At 48.1% G+C, this 19,772-nt stretch overlaps 1 protein-coding gene across 1 annotated transcript; it reads right to left on the bottom strand.

The window, feature by feature from the left end:
* Nucleotides 1–6,535: 6,535 nt before the first annotated feature.
* LOC147646306 (serine/threonine-protein kinase PAK 3-like) lies at nucleotides 6,536–19,509 on the bottom strand. The gene is made up of 14 exons (XM_086873633.1): nucleotides 19,217–19,509; nucleotides 17,500–17,537; nucleotides 16,925–17,056; nucleotides 15,446–15,787; nucleotides 14,910–14,999; nucleotides 14,336–14,510; nucleotides 12,796–12,859; nucleotides 12,051–12,099; nucleotides 11,560–11,672; nucleotides 10,852–10,969; nucleotides 10,066–10,165; nucleotides 9,405–9,601; nucleotides 7,917–8,054; nucleotides 6,536–6,801 (listed from the first exon to the last, which is right to left on the bottom strand). Exons 1-14 carry the CDS (start codon nucleotides 19,491–19,493, stop codon nucleotides 6,700–6,702), a joined length of 1,935 nt encoding a protein of 644 aa, XP_086729759.1. The 5' UTR covers nucleotides 19,494–19,509; the 3' UTR covers nucleotides 6,536–6,699.
* Between the last annotated feature and the right edge of the window lie 263 nt (nucleotides 19,510–19,772).

Here is a 19,772-nt window from a genome sequence, read left to right as displayed (position 1 = left end):
CTAAAAATACTCATTCAAAACATGAATATGCCTAGTATATGTTCAAATTGGTTAGGATTTTAAAGTGCAGTTTTTCTAGAGAAAAACCACAACAACACAGGATTTGTCAAGTTGCCATTCAGCTTTTGTAGCACTTTTCAGAAACATTAAGTCTAATTCTTAAACTAAAATCCAAAATCCAAATTGGTATATATGCAGTTATATGTGTTTTATATAACAAAAGGACTCACATTGAAATTACCTTATTAGAATTGTGGAAAAAACAAGCAAATGGGTAATATATACTTTAACTTAACTTTGTCTTGTACAGTAAAGTTCTCTTAACTAATTAATTTTTTCAAACCATAAATATCTTTTGTAGATAACATCAATTGGAAGGTTTTCTTAGTAACTGTAAATTATACCATATTTTAACCTTAGGTTTTAAGGCTAATTATTGCAAGGTAACTTCTGTTAATATTCACCTTAAACACCGTTTTTTTTTGAAAAGGGGCCTTTTTAAACTTTCAAAGAATCACAATAATTTCTCCAGGAAAACTCTAAAAAACTGCAACTGCATAAACTCATAATTACTTAAAACACAAAATTAACTCTAACAGGGTATATAAAAACATTTTTAAAAACCCATGAATCATGACTTTTTAACAAACTGGGTACTATCCCAGTGCTTTTTCTTAGAGAGGGAGTGGGGGGGTGGACTGCCCGCCCTGCTGCTGCTCTCTGCTGCTGTTACCTTTCTTCACATTCTCCACATGCTCTTGCAGAAAAAAACAACAAAAAAACACCTCACAAAGTTAACTTTAACACATACAGTTGTTTCTCTCAATCTCTCTTGTTCACTGATAGAGGAAAAAAGGGGCACGATTTTTACAAAAGCAAGCGATGTTACACGAAAAGTCTCTCACGGCCAGGTACTAACAGTGGCGATCATTGCAGCTTATCAACTTCTAATTACAGTGATGAAGTTTGAATTAGATACCATATAGTTTGTGAATTTTGGCTATTTTGTCACTTTTTGAAGCTGTCTGAGCCACCTGTTTCTGCTCAGCTGTTTCTGTAATTGTTCAGTGTGGCCTTGGAACTTTTTCTGCACTGCTTCTGCCCCAGGGGTGCCCCCGCTCTCTGCGCACACCTCAGTGCTCCCCCATGTCCCCCTGGTTCAGGTGGAAACCAATCTAAATTTGGATTCTTTTCCTCCAGGGTAGTAAAGTTGGAACTTAAATAAGATTGTAGTGTTAAGAGTGACTCCAAAAGTGAAGCAAATAGTTCAGGATATATCACATCCTGCCGTAACTGAACAGATTCTGTTGTTTCAGTGTTTGCTCTGGAATTTCTTTCTCATTATTTCCGTCTCTCTGATTCTCCCTCCCTCTTTCCATGGGCAGCACAGATAGGAGTGTTTGCCCAGCAGTGGGAGGCAAAGGCGTGAGCATACCCATAAGCAAGAAGTCCAGGAAGCTCCTTGTGCAAATCAAAACCCTTAACCTGTGGCTTTTCTAAAAAGCAGGTGAATAAATCATGTGCTGCTTGCCTTTCCATCTTACCGTCAGCGCTGTTGCAGCCCTACAAGGTTCGGCAGCACGTTACGGCCAGGACTCTCCTCTGAGGTCGCCTGGGGCGCGGCACCGTTGCTTTTCGCCGTCCTTGCTGCGGAGGACCCGTCCCCTGTCGCCGACTCCCGTGGCCTTCGCTTTTTAATGTCCCAAAGGTCCCAAAGGTCCCAAGGGTCCCATTTGTTCGGGCGCCATTTGATGAGTTCGGCGGGAGACAAGCAGCACTCAGTATGAATGATCAGCAAGTCTCCTTTATTGGCAACTCCAAACTCCCTATATAACATCAATAATTAGGCTCATATATAGTGCAAAAGCAAGCTCATTATTGGATATTTTGTTTAAGGACAACTCCACCTAGTTCCACATTCTTGTGGTCATTCATCTGTGCTGAATCCACATTCTTCTGATCACAGTGTCCTATTCTCAGTTCACAGTTATCACTAAGGTCTTTCTGACATTGCAACATCTCATACCAACTACACTCTACTGTTGTTTAATTCTTTCTCAGCTAATTGCTGCATGGGAACACGACCTTTGTTAGCTAGCCACGCTTCCACACTGTTGAGCTTCGGGAGCCTCCCGGGAAGCACCAGCCCTCCCCAGCCCACCCTTGGGAGCACTTTTTCTTTTTCTCTCTGCTGACAATTTTATCCCCAAAACTGCCGTGGGAACGTTGTATCCAAGCACATCCTCCAGCGCTGCACTTTCCTCCTGTGAATTCCCTGTGCTGGGAATGTGTCTGTGCTTTTCCCTGCTCTGTTCACTGACAAACAAACCTGAGCCCTTGGGACTGTCAGAGCTCCTTCATGCAATGAAATCAGGTTGTGTTTCTCATGGCATGTTCTGGAGGAGCTTTTCTTGGTGTGTCTTGTGCTGCTGGAAATGACACAAGAGCCAGGAGGGAACAGAAGCTGCTGCTGCCCGTTGGCTCAGGGCCAGGGAACCAAGTTGTGCTCCCGGGCAGTTGGGCCCTGCTGGAAGCAGAGCCGCGTTTCCCTTGAGCAGCTCAAGCTTGTGACAGCTCCAAACAGGAAACCTCAGCAGAAAACTCTTCCTCCAAACTCAGCTGCTCTCCCTCCTGCAGCTGTTTGGGAAAGAGCCTCAAAGCACAGACTCTGCTGGGAGCCATTGGTGCATTTCCTCCCTCCCGGCAGCAGCAGCTCCTGAGCCCTTCACAGGCTCCTGGCCCTTCCCAAACCCTTCAGCTCCCTTGGAACTCTCAGCAGGCACTAACATAGGTATTTCTTTCATATTTAAACTGCATTTAAACTTCTCTTTTTCTCTCCTCTCTATCTCTTTTATCTCCTCTTTATCTCCTTTAATCACCAGTAGGATGGGGATGGAGTCTTGGGGTGGGTGTGGGATGAACAGAGGATCCAGCAGAGAAGGGCAAGGCAGAGGGGAGAGGACTCAGCCAACCCTTCTCCTGCTTTCTCCTCCCCCGGGTTCCAGCTAAAGCAAGTCAGACTGGAAAGGATCCCACAAATGCTGTGTTCTCCTCCCTCTGAGCTTGGCTGGGGATCCTCAGCTTCAGCCTGGTGCAGTGGCTGAGATTCGCTAATTTGAGTTTTTTGGCTAATGCACTAAATAATGTGGTGGGTTTAGCGCTGGCTGAAATCTCCAGGGCACTTACTCATTTCTCACTGTGAAATATGGATTAGGAGAAGGGAAAACCATGCTTTAAACTTAGAAGGAATAAAAAACTTTATTAACAGGACTACAAGAATGAGAAACCAGAATAAAACTTACAGAATGCCTTTCCTCTCCTGAATAACTTTTGTTGTTTTTTTTTTAACTGACAGCATAGAGATAGAACTTCAGATGTTAAAACAGTATTCATTACACAAGTTTTTTATTAGTTTTTTTAGGGAGAGGAGTTTTTTCTTATTGTATCATGAAGACTTTTTTACAAGAAACAGGTTTTTTGTGGTTTTTTATTTTTACAAATAGCAGGCATCTGGGAAAAAATTTTTCTATTGTGACATTTTTCTCATTTTTACAGCCCTCCTAGAGGTGTGTCTATGGGTTATGAATTCATGGGGTGTTATTTTAAGGATGAGTTGTTTGAAGGCAAACATTTTCTTCATTTGTTTTCGTGATCATCTTTGGAAATGGAAGTTTTCTACTTCTCTCCCTCAATGCAATGGGGATGTTATTGTTTTTATTTATTTTCTGTTCAAGCTTTTCATGAGATTACAGTTATTTTAACATTTGTTTCATTAATGGATGCTTTTGTTTAGATTTACAGTTTTAATACTTTATTTTATACTTTTTTCATGAATTAAATGAGATATTTTAGTCTATCAATGATTATCCCTATGGCCTTACTAAATGATTATTTTAGTTTCAATTGCCATTTTTTCATTTCTTTTCTATCTGAGGTTTGGCCTTTTTTTTTACTGACTTTGATGTTTTTATGTTGTTTTTTTGTGTGTTATTACTCTGTCCTTTTCTGTCCCTGGAGAGAGGAACAAGGTTTGTAGGTCTCATCCGTGTATCTTGCCCAGCCTCATAATCTTCCTAGTGTTCCAAATAAATAGGTACTGTGAGGGATACATATCACAGGTGAGCACCCACTGCACAATCTGCTTTGCATTAAATCCCATCTCCGTCTTCATCAGCTCACAGTCACTGTGACACTATTCCTGCATGGAAGAAACAGGCTGGGATGCCCCTTTCTGCTTTTGGTCCTTTTATTGGCAAATGAAATATTCTATTTGAAAACCTTCAAACCCTGGAGTTTCTTTGTATTTTCACCTGAAAATGCTGCCAGCCGAGGTTCCCAAGTGTTTGGTACGTGTTTGTGTGCACAGAGCCTGTGTGCGTGGCCCGGGTGTCTGTCAATGTCCATTGAAGCAGACGGCTGGAAGGGGGCTCTGCCCGCCCTGCGCTGCTCCGGGGCTGGGGCTGGGCTGGCAGAGGCTGCAGAGCGCTCTGAGAGGCACAGCCTCAGCCCCGGCCGGCATCTTGTGCACGGTGGCACAGCCTCAGCCTCGGCCGCCATCTTGTGCATGGTGGCACAGCCTCAGCCCCGGCCGGCATCTTGTGCACGGTGGCACAGCCTCAGCCCCGGCCGCCATCTTGTGCACGGTGGCACAGCCTCGGCCCCGGCCGCCATCTTGTGCATGGTGGCAGCTCTGAGGGCTGTGCGAGGGACGCTCTTCCCCAGCGCTGTTTCACGTCCTTTCCTTTCCCGGGATGGCATTTGGAAATGTTTCTTCGGCCCTATCAATACACAACTAACTGTCTTACTCACTTCATGCTTAGAAGGTTCTAAGAAGAAAATGAAAAGCATAGTGTGATTACGATGAGCAAAACATAATCAAGAAAACAGTACTCCATAGTGTAGGGCCTACAGAGCAGGGATTTGTTTATTCAATGCCAGGAGTGAGGAGGAAAGCTCAACCACAAACTCACTTGTCCATTCTTTGCACAGGACAAGCTTTTAAACTTTTTTAACTTGATGGGCACATTCTACTTTCCTAAGCTTCATATTTTCTAATTCCGTGATTATGGAAGCCCTTGTAGCAGGGCTCTGCACGAGATAGTTGTCAGCCTCCTGGTGGTTGTTTTGGATGAAGGCTCAGGAGCTACCTGAATTCAAAAGCCCTATTTGTTACACTTCAACACTTCCCTTTTCTGGGAATTCAGCACAAACTTATAGTCAGTAAGTTCTGCAAGTTCTCTTGTTGCGTGAGGCCACATTGTGTCTTTCATTCAGCAATTAATGAAGAAAACACCAATTGCCTACTGAGACCCTTCTGCTCCCTCCCAAATCACTACTCAAGAACAAGCCTCAGGCACATGCCCACAGTCCCTCTCTGCCAGCAGCTCCGAGCTGCATTGCACAGTGCTTGCTGTGCCCCAGAGAGCACCAAGCAGGCTGGCCTGGTGCCCCTGAATATTTCTGCAAAGCCCTCTGCATTTCACACCTTTGCTGTGGCTCAGTGCAGAGCTCCAGGATTGCAGGCGCTTGGTCCCAGAGCTGTGTGAGGCACTGGCTCGTGCAGATGTGCCCTGACTTGCTGTCAGTGCCTCACGCTGGCCTCGGTTCCCCTGGCAGAAATGCCGTGCCTGAAGGACACTGCCCTGTGCTGGAGCCTGCGGAGCAGCCCGGCTCCCTCCCCCTGTGCCCAGAGTGCTGCACACACTGCTGACCATTGCCAGGAGTTCCAGGGCAGGCGGCAGAAGAGCAGCAATGGTCAGGCAGGGCAGCAGCCCTGGGCTGCTCTTTCCCTTTCTCTCGTCCTGTGCAGACTCCAGACAGCCCATGGCACCAGTGTGTGCTGTGCCCAGCACGGCGCCGCTTCCCCTCAGGAGCAGCCAGCTGCCAGCTTGGCTCTGAGAGCGGAGGATTTGCCTGGTGCCAGCAAGAGGCAGCCAGGGCCAGGCTGCTGCCTCTTGCAGCTCCAAGGGCCTCCTTCCAGCCTGCCTGTGCCGAGGCTCAGGCTTCTCCGGGCTCTGCCAGGGCTCTGCTGGGGCTCCAGCCTAGCCAAGGCCGGGCCCGCTCTCACCTCACAGTCGCTGACAGCTCTGCACCACAGGAGACCTTGCACAGCACCCTCACTGCTCTTTCTGCTTTCTCTCTTCAGCCAGACTCTCCTCCAGCCAAAGAAATTTCTCTTAGGAATACAAATTCAAGTGGCAGGAACCCAAATACTCTCGAGTCACATCTGCACAACGTGCATCTGCACAGGATGTTTGCGTTGCACCGCTCCTCCTTTGGTTTTTCCTGCAAATGCCATTGCTGTTTCTGCCTCAAATAAAAATGTCACAGCATTCCGGCAAAACTTGTCCAGTTGGCCATATTCCAAAGGCAGTGTGGTCTGGGGAGGATGAATGAAGAGGAGCCTTCCCCCCTTTACAAACTGTACCAAAGAAGCCATCAATGTCCCTTTCCACCTCTAAGAAAAAACTGACAATTCAGGAGGAAATGTTGAGCTTTCTCACAGGGTCAGAAGGAGAGAAATGTTCCAAAGGAGTTGAGATTTTAGAAATTTTATTTAAAATCCTACTCTACAATCCTACACTACAAACCTACACTACCATCCTGCACTACAATCCTACTCTATAATCCTACTCTACAATCCTACTCTGCAATCCTACTCTATAATCCTACTCTAAGTTGGTCATGGAGAAGACAGTTCTAAATTAATTGTTGCATTCCTGCCTCCTCCTTCCACTTTTTCACTGCAACGATGAGAGGTGCCAGGCTGGACCCAGGCATGGCCGATGTTATAAATTGATGCTGCAGAAAGGAAAAGAAAACAACAGAAAGTATGATTTTCCAAGCTAAGAGCTTCAAAGGCAGGGGAATACTTTTTAAATGAAAAGGGGATTGAGTCAGAGTAGGTCAGGAGCATGGGGCAAGAGTGGCACAGGTTGCCCCAAGAGCTGGTAGGAGGCCCATCCCTGGAAATATCTGAGGTGTGAGTATCCTGATCTCTTGAAAGATGTCCCTGCTCATTGCAGGACACAGACTAGGTGACCTTTCCATGTCCCTGTGTGTTAGTTTGAGATGAATTGACATTTAGGGAAAGAAATAAGAAACCCCGCACGGAAGTGATTTCTTTGAGAGAAGCTGCTGGGAGCTTCCTCTGTGCCTGAGACAGGCCAGTGGCTGGCTAGTTCTGAGAACTGACAACATTTTGCACCATTTAGAAATGAGATGCGCCTCTGTGATGATGCACATTTTGAAAACCACCAGCCCGGGCACTGGCCCTCTTTGCTTCCGGAGCCCGAAGGTAACGGAGCTCTGGTGAGGCCGGCCCTGCTCGCCCACGGCCTGTGCTCCTGGGGGAGGCCGGGCCAGAGCCCAGCGGCTCCCGGGCGGGGGATGGAGGCTGCGGGACCCCGGCCCCAGGCTGGGCCAGGCCACGGCTGCTGACATCTTGCCCACACTAAACCCTCTCCCCGGCGTGCAGCGACGGCTCCAGGCCGAGCCTCCCCTCCCAGTGGCTCCCGGGCAGAGAGAGGGGCCCAGCACAGCCTGAAATCCAACACCGTGACTGCCATGACCTGGGTGAGATTGAACCCTTTCACTGCACAGGTGAGACCTTTCTTATTCTTGTGGGCCTGCTAATAAAATTTGTTATTCCTTTGAAGTTTGAAGCCTGTTTTGCCCTTCTCCTAATCCAGAGCTCCCAGCAAGAAATGAGTAAGTGCCCTGGTGATTTTAGCCAGCGCTAAAACCCAGCACTCCCTGCCAGCCCAGCCCAGTCTAGGATTGCTCCCCACTGTCAGCTGAACAGCACCAAGGTTGGAAGGGAGGAGGATGGGGGCTCATCTGATGCCTTGGATTTCAGTGGAGGAGGAGCCCATCCCTGGGACGCTGTTTCACCTGCAGCCCTTTTGGCATTTTACCTGCAGCAGCTCCTTGGCAGACCAGCGCTGCGCCTCGCCTTTCTGCAGGCAGCAGCTCAGGAAGTCACGCAGCAAAGGTGAGAATTGCTCGGGCTGCCGCAGCTGTGGGCTCCCTTCTGTGGCTATGTGGAATTTAGCCTGGGGAAAAAGGAAACACAAGGCTCCACCTGCTTCTTTCCCATCTGGAACTGCTCTCCCAGAGCCCATTGTTTAAGCTCCACTCTGCAGTGGCAGTTTTTGCCCTGGCAGAGAGGCAGAGATGACTTTCCTGTAGCATTTGGATGACGACTTTCCTGTATCATGAAAAAACCCAAGCCCCAAAGCTGCAGCTTTGCCAACATCCAGCAGATCTTGCCTTGGCAGCTGATTTCATTGCCTGCTCTAGTTAGTGGCAACTACATCAGCAAATACATGTTTCCTTCTCGGAGGATTCCCAGCAGCTTGGCAGCCTTTTTGGAAGAGGGATTTTGCTATTCTAACTAACTGTACTATTTCCAAGGATTCTTACGTGAAAAGAATCTCTGCAGTGCTTGTTGGTCCCTTAAGCACAGCTGCCATAAAACAAAACTCATCAGGCTTTCTGTCCTGTTCTTGAAAATGATGGTAATTGGAAGGAAAGAAAGGAAATGCAGCAGGTGTTCCTCAGGGAAGGAAACAAACATTTGGAATCTCATTTTCAACACAGACACATAAAGATGCCTCCACAATTGTAGTGGGTTGAAAATGCCTGTTTGGGCACACAGGAGCCACCTGCAGCTCTGTCTCTCAGCACTCTGAAAATTTCATGTTCCCTTGGGTGGCAAAAGGAAAATATTCATGGTGAAATCAGAAGTGTCATCCCTGTGGTAACCCTGTGCTCGTTGGATTCTCAAGTCAATGCATTAACGCTGTGCCCATCCCAGAAAGTGCCAGGAAACAAACAGGAGGTTTTGGCAGGCTCTCCTCGTCACCAGGCTCCAGCTTGGTGATATGGAGAAAGTGGCTTGGGTTAGGAAAGAAGGTGGTCACTGAGTGTCTCAGCAGCACTGCACAAGAAGCAGAAGAGACTCTGGCTTTACAGCCTCATCTCCAGGTTTCAGGCAAGTTTCCCTGTGAGAAGAATGGGGGTGCACTTCTTCTCTCAAAAGCACTGTTTTAGAAACTTGGTTTGCTTTGAGTTTCTTTGCTTCATTTCTGGAAAGATAACACCAGCTCTGAGATGCTTGTTTCCTATTCTTGGGGCCATCTACACAGCCAAAAGAGCTGGAACGACTTGTAAGGCAAAGCAAAATGCTGCCTGAGAATGGAGATGGTTTGGGCGAGGTAAGGCTTGAGTTCCCCCAGTGCTGCAACCAAAGCTCCAGCAGATGCTGATGTGCTGCAGGGCCATTTGTAGAAGGGGCCTTGGTGGAAGTACTTCCAGCAGATGGCCATGGGATTTTGTGCAGTGAGCAGAGAACACGGGACAGGTGAGAAAGACAGCGGGATCAGAGAGTATTTGCTCCTTACCGATCGAGCAGTGAAACTGTCATAAGGAGTTTTTTGTTCGGCCATTTCAATTGCCACAATTCCAAAAGACCACACGTCCACTTTGGGGCCATATGGTTGACGCTTCACCACTTCAGGTGCCATCCACCAAGGAGTCCCGGTCACCGAGCACCGCTGATTTTGCTCAGGGGTGAGCTGAGCAGAAAGGCCAAAATCAGCTGAGGAGAAAGCAAAATACTCTTTTAATTTTAATACTCTCAATTAGGAAACCAAGGCAAAGAATTCCCCAGTGGAAGTTTGAGAATGTGCACTTGAATTTCCTGGACAACACTCCCTGCTCTGTTTCCTTAGGGCTTTAGCCAAGGAAATATGAATTGGCTACTTCAAACATCCCCCCATTTTTTACACTTCCTCCAGCAGTGCCTTTTGTTCCCCTGAAGGTTTAGATTGCAGCTCCCTCCCTCTGGAAGGAACACACACAGACACACACAGAGCAATAGCACTCTGGGCTGCTTGTGGTTCCTTGTCATAGCTGTGTGCACCCTGCAACTGTGCCTTCAGCCCACAGCAGGAGGGACCCCTGCACTGCCAGCAGCAGCATTTTTGGGGAGCTGGCAGTCACTGAAAGCAGCCCCACACCCCCCATTCCTGGAAGGCTGAAGCTGAGCAAGAATACACTGACCCAGCTTGACAGAGCCGTCGGTTCTGAGAAGGATGTTGTTGCTCTTGACATCTCGATGGATCACGTGGTTGGAGTGAAGAAAATCCAGTCCTTGCAGGCACTGAGAGAGAAAAGAGAACCAGGGGGGCAAAAAGTAGTGCTGTGAGTTCATCGCACAAGCAAGGAAACAGCTGTGGAAGGTTCCCTTTGCAGGGGAATGGGGAGGAATGGCAGAACACAGCGCCATTGAGAGCAAAAGCCTGCTGCTCCAACAGGAGCAGAGCAGCACCTTTCTCAGGAAAGGCATGTCAGCTTTTGAAAGAGCACCAGCAACTGCTGTTGTAGACTGTCCCCTGCAAAGCAGCCAGGGTGACTGCAGCTGCAGTGCATGTGCTCAGAAGCAAACAGCATTTGGGCTGCACTACTACCCTTTTCAGCTGAGAACTAAAACAAATATGTCTCTCTTTTTTCTCTTTCCTGTTGGTTTCAAATCCGGCCAGTACACCTTTGCTTTAGAGACAAGGAATGTAGTGCAGACAGGCAAAAGTTTAGCTAGGCAAGGTGGAGAAGTGCAAATGCCAATGGAAGAGACAGAGCTAGAATACAAGAGCAGGGGATAAGAGTACAGGAAGTGAGTCCAGTGAGTGTAGGGGCACTGGCAGACAGTTCCCTTGAGATGCTCTTGCTTGCCCATAGCCGAGCAGCAGCACAGAAACCAAGCTTGGCCCATGAATCACTCCCGTTCTGAGCCCCTGTTTCCCAGACAATGCAGCTCAAGGCCTTGGAAGCACAGATGGGATCCCTGACCTCCCGACTGACAGCTGCAATCTCTCCTTCAGACATTTGAATCTCGTCGATGAGATCTCTCAGAGTGCCTCCGTCCATGTACTCCATCACCAGCCAGAGTTCCTCATGCACAAGGTAGCTGAAAAAAGGAAACAAGGCCATGCAGGTGAACATGCACGGCTAGGTTGGTTTTTTGCTTGAGTCTTGTTTCTGGGTCCCTTGGAGACAAGGGCAGAAGAAAAGGAATAGACATTGCCTCTAGGCTGTGCAGTGTTTGCAGTCTGTGCTGTCTCAAGGAGAAAGGCAGTTTAGGAAGAGCCCAGATAAAAAACCTGTCACGCATGGCATTTCTGGAAATAAGCACCTAGTCTTCCTGGCATGCACAGCAATGGAAAAGAGGGGCAACAATGCAAGGGCAATCCTCTCTTGGATGGTTCATCAGCATTTAAGAAACTTGAAAAACTCAAGCCCAAAGAACTGTGGAGGCAATGAACTTACAAGGTATTGAATTCTTAAGATAGGGCTGATGCAGGTTTTTGAACAATGTCCAGTCTGCATTTGCCAGGGTGACATGCCATGCAGACAAAATGCAGTCTCTTCCCATCCATTGGAGATAAGTAGAGAAATAATCATTAACAGCTCTATTTCCTGCCACTGACCAAAGTGGGTTTTTAAGCTCTCATGCTTGTAGTATGTAAACATTCAAGGGATAGGACCGTGACCACTCACCTGGCTAAGTAATTCACGATCCTGGGACTCCTATTACTCTCCATGATCCTGATTTCATTCATGGTTAGTATCTTCCTACTCACTCCTTGCACATTTATTTTCTTTATGGCCACCTCAAATGACATTGAAAAGGAGTAATTGGAGAAAATTGGTAGCATGAGACCACAACACACATGGAGCAAGTGATTTTGGAATGGCACAGCCAAGCTGTGCCCAAGTGCCTTGTGATTAGACCTCATCACTGGAGTAATTAGGAAGTGACATTCCAACAGCCCATTTCTCTGCTCCCTTGGGGGTCAGTTACAGGACATGTGGCCACTGGCAATTTGCCTTGTCCACAAAGCCTGTTCCAAGTGCAATTTGCAGGCTGGCTCCAGTCTGTGCTTCTTGTGCCTTTTCAGCACAGCTCTCCTCAAAGCTCCAGCCACAGCTGTCAGCAGTGGGGAAAGGCCTGGAGAGCAGCAGAGGCTGCAGGGGCTGTTGACATTTACCTCTCCTCCTGTTGCAATGTCAAGTGCTCTGGAAACCTCTCCAAAACCCCTAGAAACAAAACAGCAGCAAAGAAAGGAGAAGCCATTTAGATCTTGCAGTGGAAGCCAGTCCAGACTGGAGAGCTCTGCTGTAAATGCCTAAAAGCTGCAGGTTGCAGGAGGGGTCTGCCAGAAGGCAGATGATGCATTTTCCCCTCAAGTGCCTGGGCACTGGGCCTGTTCCTGAAGCCTTGGGCTTTAGTGCCTCAGCTCCAAAAGGCAGCTTATTCCTTCATCTCGGCTATCAGCTTCTAAACTGTGCAATTCTAATCCTGAGCACGGAGTATTTCCTTTAGCAAACTCTTGGAGAGAAATGTTCCTGAGAACTGTTATCTGACAGCTCTCATTGGGGGTAGGTTGTGCTTTCAGGCAAGCAAGATTCTTCTCCTTTCATTAGTGTGGCCAGATGATTTGGAGACATCCAAAAATGCGAAGGAAATGAATCCTGAGCTGTCCCACACTTGAGAGACAAGCAGATTTACCAGGTTCTGTTCCTTGCTGCAGGCAAGACCTTGGCAGCATGGAGATGTCTTTGACAATGCCTTCTGAGCACACTTGACAAATTCTGGCCAGTACTGAGAGATGGGGCAGACTAAGCCCGCTGTCTAAACATGTGGACAACTTGTCTGACTTCCCACTTGATGGATATTCCACCAGTGAAACACCTGGCTCATGGCTGTGTAGAAGTGACTGTGGTTGGACTCACCCGCTGCCAAGACTTTCCAGTTCGATGTATTTTGTGATGGGATTTTCCGTGTTCACCATTCTCCCTGAGGGAAACAAAATGCAAGATGCTGACTTTCAGGCAGAGATCCGAACTTGCAGGAGATGCCAAAGGCAGCCCCGCTGTCTGGGGCTCTGAACCCTCTGTGGTCAGCTGGGCAGCAAGCACAGCAGCAACAAGACAGGCAGTTGTGCAGTACAAATGGCCAGCAGAGAGACTGATTTTGTCCAGTCCTTGGAAGGAAATGAAGCGCAGAGAGCACAGCAGGGCACAGCACAAGGCTGGCAAAGGCCAAGCATGAGCACTGACAAGCAATGGCAAGAAGACACAGCCAGCCTGAGCCCCTGACAAGCTGTGGCCCCCGTTCAGGACACAACAGCATTGCCTTGGAGATCAGACACCGCCAGGTGCAGGTCAAGGCCCTTTTGTGTCCCAGCAGGTGAAGGTAGACACCAAATCAGCTGGGATCTTTTCTCAGCCCCACCAGGTCTTTTCTGAGAGCACAGCACTGGCAGCTGTCATGGGCAAGAAGCAGATTAAATGGGTTGTGCTGCAGAATCACAAAGGGCTTGATGTGTTTTCCCAGAGACTGATCTGAGCAGGGCTTGGGCCAATAGGTAGGATTCTAAGAGTCATGGGAATGGCTGGGAATCAGGGATGAAAAAGTGCCATGGATCTGAGGAATACACAGCACAGGGGCTGCAGGCTCGCTCCTGAGAAATGCCTGCAGTGCTGTTTTATCTGATCACACCACGTGGATGTGTCTCTTGGACACATCTTTAGAAAAATAAAACTAGGATATTAATTACAGGTTGTTATACAAGTATCTGTTTCTTCATTGTGGGCCCAATGAAAACATCTCTTGCTCTCTGTTTCTGCTGTCACCTGATGTTCTTTCAAAGGAGTCCTCACTGACAAAAATACAGCATTCTCATAAAAACCTTGTAGATGTAGTAGAGGCAATAAAAACAGTCCTAAAAATGACACCAGTAAGACACATGGGGCAGAACAGCTCTTTCAGGATGGAGAAAAAAAAAACTCTACCAAAAAACCACCAAACCCAAAACAAAAATCTATAAAAAACACCACACAGAAAACACAACCACAACAAAAAGACAAAATCCCAAATCAGTTTCTGTGAAGTCTTTTGGTTCTGACGACAGGTGGGTAGTCTGGAGAATCAGGAGATTTTAGGAATCAAATATTCTGTTCAGTTTGGCCACTAGCACACAGAACTTGCATAGATCATTTGCTGGGCCACAGCCTTCTGCTGATCCAAGAACAATTCCTGCTTCTGCCTTTAGTGGCAAGGGAATGCCAGGCAAAGCCGAGCCAGTCCAAGCTGCCCTCAGAGGCAGCAGGAACAGCCAGAGCGCTCTCTCGCTGCCTCAGAGCACAGCAGTTCCTGTGGGGAGTCCTAAATGTCTCTGGGACACCAAAGTGAGGAGGATCATTTGCTACAGCTCTGCTGGCACGTGCACACAATACACTGTCCCTCAGACAAGAAATACACCAGACGTACTCAGTTGCTCCACGAAGTCTCCCAGGCTCTCCTGGAGCTGAGCAGCAGATGTGTCACTGCTGGAAATGGACAAACTGCCCCGGCTCCACTGCTCAGCTTGGGCAACAAAGGCTCCTTTAGATGCTGCTGCTGCTGCTGCTGCTGCAGCAGATTGAATGGAAGAGCCTGTGTAGATCTGCGAGAAGAAAGGAGTTTGTGTCAGAAAGCTGGCTGGCAGAGATTACCCCGAGTTCCCTTTTCAAATGCAAGCCCTTAGGAAGTTGCTGTTAGCCACATGCAAAGCTCATCAACTGGATTTTTTGGATGCCCACTTCTGGAACCAAATGGTCAAAACCCAAGGTTGGTTTTAATCAAGTTGATGGCTAGTTTCATATTCCATTTTCCTGGATTTTCTGAAGGATGACTGCAACAACGACCATTCCACTTCCTCCCACGGATCCCTTTCCCCCTCCAAGGGCTGCAGACACATTTGCAGCTCCTTGTTCTAATGTTGGAGCTCCTCCCCCTCAGTCCTCTTTTCCTGCACCATCTTCAGAAGGTGCTCAGCCTGCAGCACTTGTGCTTGGGACAGTACCTGTGCCTCCCGCCGGCCTTGGGGCTCTTCATCAGCCGGCATTTGCTGGAAGCCTTCGCAGGCTGCCAGGTGAGATATCAACACATCCACCTCAAGTCAAAGAGAACAAAGCAGTCAGAGACCACAGCTTGTCCCTGTGTGCCAAGGCTCATTGACTGTGAGCAAAGGGAAAGAGCAGGACAGCAGCAGATTCACCAAGGCATACAGACAGCTTGCAGCTTGTATTCCAAATCTGTCTGGGGGACTGTGTTCACTTGCAAAAAGCCCTGAAGAAACAAGGAGAGCAGGAGCAGGCCAGCAGGAATCCCTTGAGATGAGTGCTGGCAAAAGGGACAAATGACTGGTGCCACTGTCCAGGGCAGCAGCTGAGATTGAGCACAGCAGGAAATGTCCTTCCAAGCAGCTGGGATAGACACTACAGCAGGATGGCACTGAGAGGCATCAGCCCAGCCCCCTGCTGCTCTGCAGAGGAAAGGCAAGAAGGGCAGAAAGCACCAGACTGCAGTGACTGCTGTGCCTATCGCTCTTTCACTCACTCGATTTTCTAGAGCCTCTTGCTGCTGAACGAGGAGATGGAATTTCTCTTCGATTGTTCTTCTTTCTTCCTCCAGCCTCTCCTCCCTTGCCCTGATCCTAGCCTCAGTTTCCTGCAGCTCTGCCAGAAGCTCCTCCTCAGAGGCCTGTGAAGAACCAGAGAGAGGAATGTCCATGAGTGGAGTGTCTGCCACACTTTCACTCACCTGGTTTTCTTGATTTCCTCTCTGCCAGGGGAGATTCATCTCCTCTTCGATGCTTTTGTCTTCCTCAGGCCTCCTCTTCACTGCCATGATGGCCCTCGGAGCTTCGGGCAGCTCTGCCTGGGGCTCTGCCTCGATGTTCTGTACACACAAAAGGAGAGCGAGTGCCTGGGAGCTGCCCTTTTCAGGCCTGCCCTGCCACTCCTGCCCTTCCGACATCTACACTCTTGTTAGAAATCCTGCTCAGTCAGGAGACAAGGATGTGTGCAATTTGATCCTCTGCTGCAGGTCAGAGAGCCTCTATGGCCACCTCAGGATATGGAAGAGGACCAAGGTGTTTCTCCTCCCTCTTTTGTCAGCTGAGAATTCTGAGTGGCACTGACAGAGATCCTCAAAAGGCCCCAGCAACAAATTAATTGACACACCCCTAGGGATGCCAATGAAGGAAGCCATGGGTCATGTAATGCATGTATGACCAAAGTCAGCAAAAACCACCTAAACCATGGAATTGTCCCACCTCACTAGGACAGGCAGAAATTTATAGGTTAAACAGGGAGTGTCAGGACAGAAGAGGCAGGAGGAGGAAAACAGCTCTGAGGAGAAAAAACAACCATCTCTAAAGGGGTTCTTAGCAACACAAGACAGCACTCAAGGACTTGCAGCTTTGCCCCCACACTAGGCTCCAATGGAGTTTCCAAAGCTGCAGACTTCACCACAAAACGTATCAAGAGAAACTTGCCACTTGTGGATTTTGCCTCAGAAGAAGGGTTCAGAACTACACAGTTTGTTTCTTTGGCCACACAGGACAAGAATGGCCGGCCACAGCTTCATGGACAACACAATCATCTCCTTGCAGCTTATCAAAAGCCAAAAGACAGGTGGCCTAAAAGACTCTGCAGAAGTGAAGAATTACTCCAGAAAACTGCAGAACACTTCTCCAGGTCATGCAGAGGTTTCCAAAAAGGGACAGCAAACAAAGCAAGCCCTGTGAGCCCCAGAAATGCCGTGTGAGGCCTTGGCCATGGCTTGGCAGAAGCCAAGAGACAGAGCTTCCCTGAGCCAAGCAGCCAGCTGCTCACCCGCAGGCAGCAGCGCTTTGGGGCCTCAGCACGACGGCTCAAAGCCCAATTTCCAGCTGCCACGGGATGGGGGAATGGCTGGGTGCTGGCAGGACTCCAGCACTCAGCATCCTCAGCCAGCAACAGCAAGTGCTGGCTGCTCAGAAACTTGCAGCTCTGCCTTGCACTAAAGACAGCAGCACCCAGCACTGGCACTTACTGTCTGGGCATGGTCAGGCTGGGCTGTGACCACAGCTGGAGGCTCGTGCTCCGTTTGCTCATTTTGCTCCTCTTTGGCCTCTTCTCCAGGAGCAGAGGGAGCCACAGCAGAGTCTGCTCTTGCTTCTGGGCTCTGTGGACAGATGGTGGAGTTAGGGACAGGCAGCTCCCTATCATTTAGAACCTTATTTCTCTTCAGCTCGATTTCTACAACCAGCTCTACCAAGCACAAATCATCAGCTTTGATAGCAATGGGATTCTAAGTCTCTCCAACTAAATTAAAATGGGTTAATTCAGCCAGGCTGCAAATAGTTCTGAATTAGAGAGTTCACCCTGGCTACTATCAGCAAGCAACGTTCTCTCTGCAAATCTGAGCTTTGAGTTCTTTTAAAGCTCTGCAATGGAAAATTAGGAAATAGCCAACAGTGCCTTTGCTATTGCTGTTGTAAACATGGAAATGGATCTTCTTTCAGCCCACCCAGCTGGCCCTCTGCACTCTACTGCCACAGGCCAAGCTCACAGTTCCCTGCACAATTCTGAAACACCAGGAACATCAAATGTTCCTTTCTGACTCACCTCAGGATCGGCACCTCTGAACACACGGCTCAGATGACCTGCAGTGGGCAAGGAAAATGAACCAAATTCTTTGAGAAAACTGGAGAGAACCGTGGCCTGTTTAGAACAGCATCTGAGAAGATCTCCCAGTGTGCATTTTCAAAGGTGTCCTGCTTGACTGGTGTGGTTTAAAGCAGCAACTAAAAAATCACTAGAAAACTTACTTATTTCTTGCAGTGAGATATGGATTAGAACAAGAGCAAAACAGGCTTAAAACTTAAATGGAATAAAGAAAGTTTATTGACAAAAACTACAAGAATAAGAAACCAGAATAAAACTTCCAGAACAACCCTTTTCTCCCCCACTACCCAACCATTTCCTTGTTTACATGACAACATGGAGACAAAAAACTTTGGATCTTTGGTGTTTACAACAGTTCCAATTCCTGCTGGAGTCTTTTCATCAGTCTTTGTAGAGAAACAAAAGTCTTCTTCTGCTATCTATGGAGTTTTTCACAAGAAAACTATTTTTCTTCATAGCTTTCTATTTCTCTGATGCCAGCTGCCCGGAAATCTGCCATCAGTTGTCTCCTCCCATTTCCCATCACTCTGAGGTGTGTTATGGGTCATGAGTCTAGGGATGTCATTTTTATGAATGAGTTATTCAAAGGCAAAAGTTCTCTTTATCTGTTTTTATGAGCCCTCCTGGAAACAGAAGTTTTCTTTTTGCTTCTTAAAAGCCATAACTCTTCAACTATTACTTCTCCTCCTCTGTTCCAGCATCTCACAGTGTCACAACTACTTCATCATTTGCTCAAAATCCACACTTGGAAACACTCCATTCCTCCCAATATACTCTGTCATGAATTAAAGGAGTTTTTTTCAGAACACTACTGTCCATCTCCATAGCTTTAACAGAAAAATATTTCAGCTTATTAAAGCATCTCCTTCTTTCTCTTCCCCCTCTCCATTTAATTTGCTTCTTCACTCTCTTTGATGGGTTGATGGTTGATCACTCCCTCTCTCTCTCTCTCTCTGGAAAAAACGGATTAATCTGCAAGTCTCATGCAGGCAGTAAAAGAGTTAAAATCTTGCTAAAGCTGCAGATGTTGATGGTGTCAGGTTTCAGTTTCAGAAACTGCAGTTCAGTGTCAGAAACTGCAAACCAAGTCAGGCTGGCCGGCTCCGTTTCTCCCCCCACCCCGCCCTCTGCAGCCTTGTCCGGTCTGGAGGGGGGGAGGAGGCCGAGACAGAGCCCTGTGACCTCGTCAGAAGCCAGAAACCAAAGAGAGCAAGAAATTCCCGGCCTCACATCTTAAGGTGGTGTTCACAGGTTGATCTCACTTCTCAATAGTTAAAACCGCTGCCAATTCTCACCCATGGCCCGGAATTAGTCAGGAGAAAAAACTCCCATCAGCCTCCAGCAGTTTCAACTTCCCGAGCTCTCAGAGCTATCTTAAAAGTAAAGTCACCCCAAGAGATTGAGCCAGCAAAGTGAGGAAATGCCAGACTCTGCTGCCACAGGCTCTCCCATGGAGGGAACAGAAGCCCTGCAAATGCTGCCCGCAGCCCCCTGGCTACAGACACCCCGTGTTTTGCTGAAGGTGTTGACAGGAGCTTGACCAAACCAGGGGCATCCTCATGGTCTTTGTGTTTCAATAGCAACCCGGTCACTAAGAAAGAGCAGGGAGACCTACAAAAGCCAGCTCAGGTTCCAGCCAGGGAAAACCTCTACTTACGTGCCAGGTTGGTGAGGTAATAGCCGGAGTAGCCAATGCCATAAATGGTGCAAATGGCAGCAGCGAGCTGCTCCATCACTGTAGCACTGCTGTGCCAGTTTGCACACTCTGCTCCATAACAAAAACAAACACGGCTCCTGTCAGTGTGCAGCTGCCCACTGAGAAATGCCTCAAGCAGGAGGATGCTCCTGCACTGAGCAAGCCCAAGAGCTGCTCTGACCCTGAGGCCTTCGGTGCACCAAGGCAACCTTGGGATGTCACCACGACAAGGTGGCATCCATGCCCTGACATCACAAAGCCAATGCTCTGCGCTGCTCTGGGAATTGATGCAGAGCAACCCAACCTTCCCTACAGCAAACACAAAATTGCCTGGGAGCTTCTCCTCTGTCACAAAGGGTCACAAATCCTTTGGTGGGCTGTGGGAAATGGAAAGACAGAAACTTCCACAGGTACTGAAGGGTTTGATTGACAGCCTTGGAAGGAGCTTGGGTTCATGCAATGCTAAAGATTCACAGACACTGAGCAGAGAATTCATAAGCTTATGTTCCTATAGCTG

The sequence above is a fragment of the Cyanistes caeruleus genome, unplaced genomic scaffold (genome assembly GCF_971803275.1).
Source record: "Cyanistes caeruleus unplaced genomic scaffold, bCyaCae1.hap1.1 HAP1_SCAFFOLD_102, whole genome shotgun sequence".
Taxonomy (NCBI): Eukaryota; Metazoa; Chordata; class Aves; order Passeriformes; family Paridae; genus Cyanistes; species Cyanistes caeruleus.
The sequence above is the reverse complement of the archived record's forward strand: the minus strand, read 5'-3'. Positions and strand labels throughout refer to the sequence as shown.

Excerpts from the sequence above, each read along its gene's own strand:
- LOC147646306 (XM_086873633.1), bottom strand. The coding sequence starts at position 19,493 with ATGCCACCTTGTCGTGGTGACATCCCAAGGTTGCCTTGGTGCACCGAA. Across the intron at positions 15,000-15,445 it reads AAGAGGCTCTAGAAAATCGA|GTGGATGTGTTGATATCTCA; the intron begins GTGAGTGAAAGA and ends CTTTGACTTGAG. Across the intron at positions 12,860-14,335 it reads AGACTTCGTGGAGCAACTGA|GGAGAATGGTGAACACGGAA; the intron begins GTACGTCTGGTG and ends TGTTTCCCTCAG.